The 13,184-nt window shown below is 41.8% G+C and overlaps 1 protein-coding gene across 1 annotated transcript in view; it reads left to right on the top strand.

Moving 5' to 3' along the window:
• The window catches only part of prmt3 (protein arginine methyltransferase 3), a 44,266-nt gene that overhangs the window by 3,826 nt on the left and 27,256 nt on the right, over positions 1 to 13,184 (top strand). The window contains exons 8-10 of the mRNA XM_047581564.1: positions 1,062 to 1,127; positions 2,733 to 2,854; positions 5,818 to 5,917. Of these exons, the coding sequence (XP_047437520.1) occupies positions 1,062 to 1,127; positions 2,733 to 2,854; positions 5,818 to 5,917 (288 nt within the window). The remainder of the gene's footprint in view (positions 1 to 1,061; positions 1,128 to 2,732; positions 2,855 to 5,817; positions 5,918 to 13,184) is intronic.

Genomic DNA, 13,184 nt, shown 5'->3' on the forward strand with positions numbered 1-13,184 from the left:
TAAGTTTTGCGTCGTGCGTGTGCGTCAGGCTATAAACTCCATCTGAGCCTGAGGAGGGGCAAAAAAAACACGTGACTGGGGGGGCTTTGCGGTAGAATGTGGTCAACTCTTTCACAGGTTGCCGTGGAGTGCATCACCTATGATGCAGTCTGTGTATGGAGTGTGTGTGGGGGCGGGGGCAAAAAAAGTGAAAGTGAACCAGACTTTATTCTATCACTGACAGTATTTGTGCAATTATTAAAGAGTGAGCAGTCTGGTCAGTGTTTTAATAAATCTGTCTTATCTCCTCCATAGAGCTAATACCCTGAGGATTTTAATCAGTGTGGGACTCAGTGGATAGTTTTAGTGTCCCATTTAAAGCTGAATAATTATTGTTTGAAATATTTTTAATGATGATTTGGGTTTTGGAGGAGAAGGAATATTAGACGGGCAAGACTCCAGCCACACTTTTACTATAGGAAACAACTTTATTGTTACATACACTAAGTGTTGCCAGAGTCTTGACCTTATCGTAAACATATGCACACGGCAAGGGCTGCTCTTTGCTACCGATTTGCTTAATTAATCTAATCAAATTGGAAACTACGCGTGGATTAAGTGTTAACTCGGTCGTAAACACAAAGCAAAAGTCCTGCTTCTTCCTTATTGCTACTGTATCTCACACTGAGGCATTTTGCTCAATTTTTTTTAGATTCTGCCTCTTTTCCTCCTGAGAGCCGGCGCTGGGATTTGTGAACAGGTTTGATTGGCAGGTTAATTAGCGAGTCCTGACCAGGCCGCCGCTAGGAAAATACCAGAGTCTCTTCCGGTTGTGTTTATCACACAGATTTGCTCTGAAATTCGCAAGAATCGGCCGTTATCTGCGTCTGTATGGAAAGAAGTGGGCCGATAAGGCGAACGTACAGTTCAAGTTCGTATCGCAACATGTGCATCCTAATACATGAAGAACAAGCTGTAGAAGGAAAAAATGAAATGTAATCGATTAGTTCTGCAAACCCTCTCATTCCTCAGGAGCAGTTTGTGAGGAGTGCGCTTCTCATATTTGATTATTGTGTCCGCAGGATAAAGTGCGCACGGAGAGCTACCGGGACTTCATGTACCGCAACCCTGAAGTGTTCAAAGACAAGGTGAGCCAAGCAAACACATTCAGTCCTGTGTGTGTGTGTGTGTGTGTGTGCATCAATGTTTGCTGGTTTAATGTAGAGCAAAGCCTATTAAAAGAAACAGGCATGTGCATTTTCCAGAAAAGACATTAATAAGGTGATGGTGTCTGATTTAAAACACAGTGTAGCTTTATTAGCAGCTCACACGTCGACTGCAGACAACTGATAAGAGACACGCAATCCACAACCGAAGCCATAACACCCCCCCCCCCCGAAAACCTTCCCAACTCGCCGCCCATTCCTCTCCTTTTTCCATCGCCTTTAGTTGCAGGAAGCAGTGGCCTGTATCATGACCATCCATTATATGGGTGGCTGCTGGTTAGCGCGGGGGATGAGGCTGTAGAGGAGGGAGGCAAGGATGCGTTGATGGGAACGTCCATTATCCCTGTCAGGGCGACGCAGCCGGCAGAAAGGGAAGCGTCTCCTTCTACGGCAGACGGGGGCGAACGGAGCCGGGGAACGTTTCAAAAGGAGAACGGCGCGAGGGGTCGCGTTTTGTTGTGTCAGCGATGTGTTGGCGACCCTCTGTGAACCCGTAAAGATAGCCGGGGAGCTCACAGGGAGCAGCCCTAAATAGAGACACTAAAGCGTTACGTATAGATGGTTGTAAAGTCGCTGCAGCGACGTCGCAGTCATCTAGCACCAGTTGGAGGCGAAGATGAACAAATTAAGTGTGGCCTGAAATAGAGCGATTGGAAACGTTTACGTCAACTACAACGAAAACGAGAGAGGAAAAAGCTGCATAGTTTGATGCAGCTGCCGAGAACTAGAGAATGATTCAGTTCAGGTTCTGTTTTTAAATCCAAAATGCTGCCACACGTCAGCTCTCAGTTGTAGCTTCTGTCATGCTTTGGAGCTCCCTCACACGTTGGCTAGTCTCGTTCGACTTTTGTTTGTCTCTCAAGACTTTTACTGATATTGTGATTAACAGATCTTCCAGAGCTTGACACATTTATTTGTGAATAAACAAATTATTACACAACATATGCTCCCTCTACATATGTAAAGGCCTTATGTGCGCTAGTACGACTACTACCCCCCTCTGTACAGGCTCAAATCACATCACCAGCTCAAGATTTCAGCGCTCCTTTCCACAATATATTCACTTCATTCTTTTGTGTATTAGTGTCCCTTTTAAATGCAGTACAGGCTATGTTCAGGGCTGAATGTTGTTGGCAAAGTATCTTTATTTAATACTTAACATCTTAAAGCAAAGATTGTCAAACATCGCTCCTAAACATCTTAAAGTCAGGCCAAAACTTTTCCACAAAATCTGCATCAGCAGGCTGCAGAAAGAGTCATCTGGTTCATCTTGCAGCCTGTGTGCAGATATCAATAAATGTCGTTGTAAGTGTTGCACTGTAAGTACAAAAAACAACTCTTCCAATAGTTCTTTTGTTTATATCTAAATATTCTGTAGTGCAATTAAAATCAAAACCCTAATCTAAATATGCCAGCATTTCCCACTTGTTTTCTCCTTGCGTGTTAAGGTGCTTGTTGTTTTTACACGTAATTAGTTTGTGCAGTTTACTTTATTCACTCTCCCCCACCTTCCTTTCCATCCTGCAGGTCGTGCTCGATGTGGGCTGCGGTACCGGCATACTGTCGATGTTTGCCGCAAGAGCCGGGGCCAAAAAGGTTATAGCGGTCGATCAATCAGAAATCATCTACCAGGCCATGGACATAGTCAGGTGAGACGCAAGCGCCACAGTCTCGTCTCTGTTCACCTTTGCCGCAGCACACTGAAAGTTAATAGAATTTAATTTGAGGTGCTCACAGCGACAAAGGAATACACTTTTAAAATGCAACATTAACTCTGTAGCAGATTCGTCCCCACGCCCGTATCAGTCATATGACTCTTAGCCGGTTGGTTATGCGGGTCCTCTGAGAGCTGGGAGAGTAGATGGGCCTTTTTTCGCTTTGTGTGCCGCAGAAGATTATGGGAGCAGAGGTCTGCGTGACCTCCAGCTACCTTTTTATTTGTTGCAGCTGGTTGACTTCAATCGAGCTGCTGTCAGTCGCACGGCCGTAATGTACATAATTTACACGTGCAGTCTGACTCCTCGTCTCTTTGCCCCTGCAGCAGCTACAGCCCGAGGTCTGCAGTCACCCCCTATCGATACCTTTTTAATGCAGCCCCCAGTCCAATTTCAGATCCCGTGCGTTTCCAGTTTTCCGGCAGCTGGTTCTCCACAGTGGAGTCCATTTACCTCCACAAGAGCCTCTGGTGTCCCCACGTCTGCCTGCATCCACTATCACACCCCTGCCTCTTAAATGCATTTTTGAGTTAGGGTCCATTATGATGGCTATTATTACCGTTATGTAAAAAAAAAAAAAAAAAAAAAAAAAAAAAGTGTCGTATAAGCAAAACAACAGGGTTTGCTGAAGGAATAGGACGTTTTAATTTTACAGCCCACTGGCTCACTGTTGGAGTGTGTGTTGGCATGCAGGCTGCGTCGCACAAGTTCGCCAGCGATGAAGATTCAACTAAACACACTCCTCCTCCTCCCCTTCCTCCCCCTTTACATCCTTTACATACTTGAACGCATGCAGAAACCCACACACAGACTCCACCGACGGGTCCTGTTTAAATCCACCGTTTGTTTGTGTTGTACGGTAAAGCTTTCATTCCTCTTTGTATGCGTGTGTGCGCACGTTCAGCCGACTTCTGCGTGTCCGTCACTTCCTCTCGGTGTTAATATCAGGACTGTAATTAAAGCGGCTCCTGTTGGTTGGGCAGGAGCATCCATCTCCTGTCTCCATTCTGTCACCAAAGTTTAAATGAAAAGCTCGGTGTAACTTCCTTCCTTCACAGTCACGTCCTTAATGGATATTGTCTAAATCCTTTTTTTTTTTTTAATGGTTGTAATTGATGGATTATGCGATGCATTGTGACAATAAAGTGGGGGAAAAATACAATTTCTTTGTAGATGAATGGAATTTAGCTTTTAATGCTAATAACTTAAGACACGCAATATTACTTTATGGATGTGTGTGCCAAAAACGCACAATATTTTGGCAGCTATATTGGTTGCAGATATATGTGGCGGCCGGGTTGCATGACAAATCATATATTTCGTATTACCAAACAACAATTATTTGTGCTCACTGGCGTCTGTACAACCATTTTCTCCCTTTCACACATACACACACACGCCTACAAAGGCTTCACAGATAGCGACTCTCTCCCAAGAGTCTTGACATTGTCCTCTAAATTACCCCAATAATGAGATTACAGTGTTTCCCTCTCGTGAAAGGTGGGGTAGGTGAGGGGCGCGGGGTGGGTGTCGGACTCTGGGAGGAGGTGATAGCAGCGCTAGAGGAGCAGCTGAGAGGCGAGAGACAGTTCAAGATAAGGATCGCTGCTACAGAAATGCTCTCTGGGCCGCTGTGAGTAATTGTTCTGTCCTCTGTAACATTAGCTGTCATGATAATGGAATATTCACAGAGATTGATACCCAAACTGGATGGTCTGAAAGGAAGGATCATTTAAAACAGCCGCGCCGATCTCTTACAGTCTCTACCTGAGCCTTAGTCACTGCGGACCTGCAATTACAGTTTCCTCCTATTCACAACCTTAGATGTGTCTTGAGAGACTGGAAATACATGGAGCAGAGAAAATACCCACTTACAGATCTGGACAAGTTTGGAAATTGCTAGAAAACACAGGAGAATAATTGCTTGGGTTCACATCTAGATATATACTGTACAGAGGCACTGCAGGTCTGACCAAAATCTTTGATTGACTTGACATTTTTTTATATATATATATATATTTTTTTTTAATTTCCTCCCACAACTTTAAATTTCTTTAAATGCACATTATCATGAATTCAACATATTTAAGTAAAGGGGATAAGGGATAGCTTAATATTGAACGAGTATTGGCTTAGGGTTCAGTACATATGATCAGAACTGAGGGGAGGAAATAACTATATACTGGTGCATGTTTAGTCTGTCTTTTTATTATAATCAAACCAGGAGGAGTAAATATGGAGTTGTAAGACCGTCAGATAACACTAATTGGACATATTTGGTAAGTTCATTGTGGCGATGTCTGCATCAGCACAACATTTGGAAACACAAAGCAAAATCAAATTCGTACAGGCTGCAAAACAATTTTCGGTTGAAAATTCCATCCGATTGCGGTGAGGCATTTTTATTCTCACTGGACTGTTACATTCATTAGTGTAATCCTAGTCTAAATGCGAATGCTGCAATTAACAAATCAGTCTGGACTTTAATGCTCATTGTGAGCATCGAATGAGAATGAATGAGCGGATGGACCAGAGTTAGCAGTGCATGGACCACATGTCACAGTTTCACAGTGGACCGCATGCTGAAGTGTCCTTGGTATGGGCAAGACACCGCTGCTCCAAGTTACATTCACACTGGTATGTGAATCTGTGTGCACTTGGGTAGATGTAACATTGTGACAAACTGCACCTGACACCTCAGATTTAACAACCTTTGAATATTAAATTCATTATGGTAAAATCTTAGCAGTTGACCAAACGGTTTAATTTTGTTTGTGTTTTTTTTGCGCAAAATTTGAACAGTTATGGGTCAGAACAGAGATACTTCAGGGTGGTTTGTGGAATGTTTTGTGAAGTTACTAGGTATTGGGCACATTCTGAAGTGTTTTTCGCCACAGGTCGAACCAGCTCGAGGACAAGATCACTCTAATAAAAGGCCGCATAGAAGACATCAAGCTTCCTGTGGAGAAGGTGGACATCATCATCTCGGAATGGATGGTCAGTACATATTTACACATACCTGTCCATACTGTAGCTGTTTGACAACTTTAAACGGACCAGTCTTCAAAATCAGCTCCATGAAGTCTTTACAAAAACTGCTGCGCCATCTCAGCCAAACATGCAACTTATGCATTTACCTTTCCTACAACGAGGATCCAATATACAGTAGCAAACAAAAAAAGGCATCACTGTTCTGGGTCCTTTACCATCCATAAATAAGCATGCAGAATCCAAAGTACGAGCAGGAGTGACGCATGTTTTAAACATGGCTTAAACGTGGCTAAGCTCGACCGTGAGCTCCTCTGAATATCTAACCAGGAAGAGCAGTCTTCCTTCCCTTTGATGTCCATTTATCAGCAAGATTCTCTGCGACGGTACAGGCGGGACGGCCAAAGTTGAACGCACGGCTGAAGTCATCCCTAATTCATGAGCACCCCCCCCTCGTCACCTCCCCCATCCATCGTGAAACCCCAGGGTCACGAGCTAGGGTCGCCAGTCGGAGCCTTCCCCTCCTCTCGCCGGTTAAATTGAAATTCGGCGGCTGACGTGCCGGTGGAACGGTGAAGGATAGGGGGCGTAATCTCTGATGACACTGGCTCACAGATCGCTAATAAATCTAAGAATTCTCCAGTCACTTCTCATCAGGACAGCGCTGCCAGACATTTCTCACAGTGGTCTTTTTCAAAATATATCACATAATCACTGGTGCAGTGATTTAGTTTATTTATTTTTTAAAGTCACATTTTTGACTTTCTTGTTGAAGTTTCTACTGCAGTCATTTTATTAGTTTTGAAACTAAGTACTAAGTAAATATTAGTAGTATTTTTATTTTATTTAGGTATAGCCGGTAAGCCCAAATGCAAATTGTAAACTGCAACGCAAAAGTGATCTCTTATACAAAGTGAGCAATTTGGAAGAAGATCTGCAGACTGAATTCAACAAACTAAGACTTATTCCACTTTTATTATCCTATTCCCATCTGTCCAATTACTGAGTACTAGTATGTATTAAAACAGTGTAAGTTTCTTTGGCTGCTCTTTAAGTAAATACCAGCTGCTTGTCTCTTGTATTTGGATATGCTGAGTCTTTCTGCCTCTTTTGACATGCACTATTGAGCCACACTTACCATCACTAACTACATATTTTGCCAAATCAGCTAGAACTAAGTTTTTAATCACTTTAATGTCACTTCAGTTTCCCACTCAGCTTGTACATCTCCTCCCCACATCATATCTGGACATGCTGTTTTAACTTGGCAAATTAAGGATACCCCAATCAAATCTTTCTTCTTTACAACTTTAAGGATTTAATACCTTTATCTAACACGGCTGCGATGAGTGGCTCGGACGGCGCTCACTCCTGCAGACACACTTTACACACACAGACCGGGAGTCCTTCAACAGAGAATGGATAAATTGGGTCGAAGCAATGACAGGGTTGCACAGGAGGGAATTCTGTGACTAAGAATAGATTAACAACCAGCGGCTCATTTGTGCAGAGAAGCAACATGCCTAATTTTCTTTCTTGGGGTTTGTAGGAATATGAGGTTGATTAAATAATAATTTCTAAGACAAGAACTAAAAACCGAGTTCCTTTGAATGAGCCACATGCCAATAAATTGAGGTTGAAGGTACAGGTCTCTCTCTCTCTGTGGCCACTGATCAGTGTAATAATCTAAGAACTGTACACTTATAGGCCTTCAGATCCTCTCTGGATCAAGAAAGATTCTTGGGTTTATTGATGCAAAAAAAACCGTAATTCTCTGGAGAAAAAAGGCAAAACACAAACTATGACAGATCTGTGTCACTTTGAAAATATATCAATGTCAGAGAGAGTGTAGATTGAATGCCTAAAATATTTAAATGGTCTATAAACTCACTAACATGTATTTTATCTGGCAAGTCTTATTTGAGTACCTTTAAAGATGGTTTCCCTTACCAATAGTTTATAAATGATGCTAAATTCCGGGTGTGTTTTCAGTTCAGAGTCTTCAGGAAGACAAAAAGATGCAGAAAATGTGAACCTACACGCATCAAAAGAGTGTAGGTTCCCATGCACATCTTTAGCTCAGCAAGAGAATTAATGGAAGTTTCACGAACTCAATTGACTGAGTTGACTGAACTTCTTGTCCAACTCTGTAGTGCAGGTAACATCTTATTAAATTCAACACACAGCAGGTGCTTTTTTAGTTTCTCACATTGCAGTAGATGCACTTATTATGTAATTATGAATACATATTTGCACACATGATGCATTTGTGTAACCACTCAGTCATTTATTTGTATCCAAAATTATTTCCAAAAAAACAAGTCAAATGACAAACAATCAAAACTCATACCATATGCCAATAGCTGGCTGTGTTTAAAATGAATTTAGCTGAGTGTTAGGCCTGAAATGAAACAAATGATTGTGTCGCTGAAGTCCAGCTTTCCGAGTTGCTGAACTGAACAGACGGACTGTGCTTGCAGGGCTAATAGACAGAGATGAGCGATGAATGTGGTGTAGATGTGGTGCGGTGGTGGAGAAGGGGCCAAATGAGTGTCTGTCTACTGTGGCAGCGTTTGAGAGACTGCCTTCAGCGGCACCGCTGTCATTTCATAATTCACAACATTGATCGGTCCTCTCTTCCAGCACGCCAAAAAAAACAAACAGTTCAGAGCAGATAGGAGACCGGGGAGGAGGGAAAGAGTTCCCCTAAGGCTGAATAAAGTTTGTCACCCCGAGATCAATCACAGATGATGTGACAAGGAGCTGGACGTACAAACACTGACTGGAGAATAGACTGACAGAGGAGAGTAAAACTAAAGAGTAAAACTTTTGCTACATAATCCTAGTGTCTGATAATAAGCATTGAACGTTCCATATTAATGACAAACCACAAACGAGAAAAACTTTTTGCTTTGATGCCATATAATCTTTTATATTTAGATAGATGGATGGATGAAGCAACTGTAATGACTGATCCAAGTTTACACAGCGTGAAAGGTTTCTGCAGTGCGTTCCATATATCTTTATGTGCTGCATTGCAAGTTGATGCGCGTCATCTGATTAGCATATGCATTTTCACATTTTCAAGATGCTTGTTTCAACACTCCAGGAAAGCTGCAGTTTTGTTTCATTTACTCCTAGGACACTGAAGGTCTCTGTTAGCTGTCCCTAAATGACTTAAAGTGGCCACTTCCTGTTGCACAAAACTTGTTTCTACACCCAAAGAAAAAAAAATCATGGACATGAATTGCGTTGTTGTGTTTAGAGTAAGAGTTGAGTAGAATTTAAAAAGGGAGTCATGTGTAATATAAAGCACTTTACTTTCTTATATCTCCAGGAAGACATCCGTAGGGTTGCACTAGGATGGGTGGCACATGTGAAATGGTTTCAAAAATAGTTCTTCAACAAATAAAAGCAGTTTCAGGGGCTGTTTCTCTCCTTTTTGTCGTAGTTTATTAGTGCCACCAATAGGCCAGTGAAAATAGAAATTCCTCATGTGCCCACCTTAATTAGAACAGACTGGCCCTATCAGAAGGAGTTTTGGCTTTAGAGTGGTGGAGTAAACCTTTTTCATTGAGTTTTTTCCCCCCTCTGGTAGAATAAATCACAGCAGGAAGTGGGTATGAATGTCAGAAAGTCAGTTTCTAAAAGCCTGTACGCATACCCTCTTAGTTTGTCTTTAGATGGATAAGGTTTCCTATCAGTCCACCAACCAAACCACCTAAAGAAACCAAGCTGGGTCAAGTATTTGATCAAAGTGTGACACTATCTTCACTGATGATTAAAAAAACAAAAAAAAAACAATCATAGAAGCTCAGTGTAAATATACTGTCAAATATTGTCTTACGGTGGAACCTATATAATATATAGTTTTTATGATAATGGTTTGTGTGCAGTGGCGAAGGCCAGTGTCCCTAAATAATGAGCTTTTTGGGGTATGTGGTAATTCACCTTGGAGAAACTCTCCCAGAATACCAAAATGTTTTCACTCGGTTTCATTAGAACAACCCTGAACAAGAGAAGCCTCAGAGTCCTGTTAAACTTTCTGCTGATTTTATGTTTTTACCTTGAGACAAATGTTGTCTAACTACAAACCAGTGTCACTAGCACAAATAGACATACATACTCAGTCTTGCACCTTCACTTTATGTTGATACTGCTTCAGAAAGATGGTAATTCACCTGTATGGGTACTTTGGATTAAATTAAACATTAGTGTTTCTGATATTTAGCCTGGCCTTCAGACTGAAATCTATAATATAAATACTACAAACCACAACCTCAAGAATGAAAAAGCAACAGCTCTGTCAGCTACAGCTAAACAAATACTGAATACCATAACCTTTATGGATGCTATATTATTATTATCAAGCGAGTATACATAAGTCTGCAAAAAGTCGCCTAGCCTGAGTCATTGTGTGCGGTCGAGGTGTGAAGTCAAATTAATGGCAGCCCTTCCTTTTTAGCCTCATTATCAGTGCTGGGAGCCTCACCTGTCCAAGAAGAGGGTGGTAGTGATCAGTCATCCTGTCCTTCGGTCCGACCGACTGTCAATCACAGACACACACGGACACAAAAGCACACACTGGCCGAGATCAGATGCAGCGAAATAGATGCGTGCGTAAACACCCAAGCAGCGACAGTACCACAGGTGTGTCCGTGCTCTAATGAGGATTTATTGGCCGTACTTCTCCAAGACCTTCAAATAGTCCAGGAAGGAAGGGGTTCTCAGCCAGATGCCACTTTTTAGGTGTGTGTGTGTGGAATTGAGCACAGGTTAATGTGTATTATAGTAAATGTGCTAATTCATAAAGAACTTGGACCATTTTGTGGTTGCATAAAACAGGACATCCACGTTGATGCATTTTTAGAAATAAATGGTTCAGTACAAGAGGTATTTTTGTCTGTGAAGGTTCTCCGTCATCCAGGTCGTGTATGTAATTAGTTGCACCAGTTTCTGGTTCCTGGAAACACCCACAGAGTTTCCTATTTAAACCTCAACGTCCCACCAGTCCCGCAGAACTAATGAAGCCACTCAGATGAGGGCAAAACATTTTAAACACCTTTTGGAACACCGGGTATTTTTGCTTTTTGAATCCAAGTTTTTAACGGTACAAACTCGTATGAGAATCAATTTCCATATGACATAAGGATTTTCTCCTTTAAAACTTTGATTCACTCACATGTTATCATTATTATTATTATTCTTGAAAAATGTTTCCTTCCTGTGTCTCTCTTAGGACGTTTGTACTTTAATAAATGTGTATTCCCAGCAATTCGGATAGATGTGCTTGCGTTGCATTTTAGTACACTACCCAATTTTGTATGTGATTCTGTTTTTCCCCATTGTGCACCTAGTGAGATGTAAACATATGGCCATATAGGCAGGTTGATATATAAACTCTCTGCAGTACAGGTTCTGCATGTATATAAAATGCAATAGTGCATTTGTCTCATCTGGGAAGGGTGTCGCTACTCTGTGATTTGAGAACTGCTTTATGCAGAACATCAACCGGACGACCTGATGTATTCTTGAAAATGGACAATCTCATAAACTCAAAGCCATCATCCCGTATCGCTCAGTTGACATTGTTTTTGTGGAGAGAAATGGCGTCTTTGTTCCCTAAAAATGATGAATTTTATAACGTCCCGCGAAGGCTTAGGCACTGCCAAATATGAGTTCATTCAAATGTGTGATTTCACAGCTATAACTTTATTTGCGCTTTTTACACAAAGATCCACAAAGGCAAATATTATTCTATTTTATCCATCTGATTTAGATCTTAAAACCAAATGGTTTTCAGAGGTGTCTTTATAAAAATCCAAAGCCAAATGTTGGTAAGTGAAATAACAGATTATTGCACCGTGACATGACTGTAAACACCAGCTGCCTATAAAACCTAACATACATAAAAACACATACATTTATCGTATCTTAAAATCACACACGTACTTAGCGGGAATTTCTTTCTTCTCCTCCAAACCTAATAATTGATTTCTGTGAACCCACCGCTTCTAATAACCTTGTATCTATACTGCAAATTACTTTGTTACACTATCTTTCACCTCCATCTCTCATTTGCATTGAAATTATACTGATACCAGAACCTGTACACTCGCCAAGCATCAACACACCAGAATCGATTGCGTGATATGTTTATGCTAACTTCCCGACCATACACTAGAATGAAAGAGGCTCGTCGACGTAGAAGTGCCGCCTTCCGTGTTCGGTGAGGCGTGGAACTACCCTCCCCGCACACGCCCATCCAAAAGCACGCACATTCATGCGTGCACACCATCTCCTTTATTTTGCCTCGGCCCCCCCCAACCCCCCAGGGACCAGAAGTGATGATGCTCTGCAGTAATTGAGGAAGGCGTGTGTTGAATGCAGGAGGAGATGGAGGGAGGAGGCACTGGAGGGCGGAGGTGTAAACCGCTGATGCAGATTTTGTACCAAAATGTCTCTTGGTACCTATAATTGACAGTCTCCCACGGCGTGATGGACGCAAAGATCTGTACATCTTTCCGCTCCGCCTGCAGCAACTAAAATGAAAGAGCTTCACAACTGTAATTCTAAAAGTTTTCACCGCGGAGTTGCGAGTAGCTTTATAACAGCTAAAAGTCTTAGACAAAAACCCGCAAAAGTCACGCAGATGTGAAAGAGTGTTTTTTGTCTTTGCCTTTTGTAGATGTGTATGTGACTGTTAGCCCACTCAGGGGAATGTGTTTTATATGCTAATTCTGTTAATGTGTATAAGCTGCTCCAGCCCATTCTCATTAGGTTTTCATTAGGCTCTTTTATGGAAATGCACAGTGACTATACTGCAGCACGTCCCAGCAGCCTCGCTGTCTGACAGTGAAGGGAGCCGTTTCCTCACTCTTGCCAGTCCCCGTCACGGAGCCCGTTAGATGGACGGATCGATTTGTGGAAATGGTATCAAAAAAAGTTTGTCCATCAGTTTGCTGTTGAGATTTAATCTTGTTTTAGAAGTGGGGGGGGGGAAAGGGAAAGTGAGCAAGATAAAGTCGTATTTGTTCAGTTTTCGACACATGAAGTGGATCACAGTGCTGCGAATCACCAGTATTGATCAACCAGAACATCGACAACATGAGTCAAGATAACGGACATGTGATTTAGCCTGTAAAGTATAACTTTAAATGCGCCAATTATTTGATTTTTTTTATATTTGTAGATAAAGTCATATTAAATTTATCTATACCAGACGTAACATTATGACCACCTGGCTAATATAGTGTGCCTCCTAAACAGAGAATGG

This window comes from Mugil cephalus, chromosome 3 (assembly GCF_022458985.1).
Source record: "Mugil cephalus isolate CIBA_MC_2020 chromosome 3, CIBA_Mcephalus_1.1, whole genome shotgun sequence".
In the NCBI taxonomy this organism is placed as follows: Eukaryota; Metazoa; Chordata; class Actinopteri; order Mugiliformes; family Mugilidae; genus Mugil; species Mugil cephalus.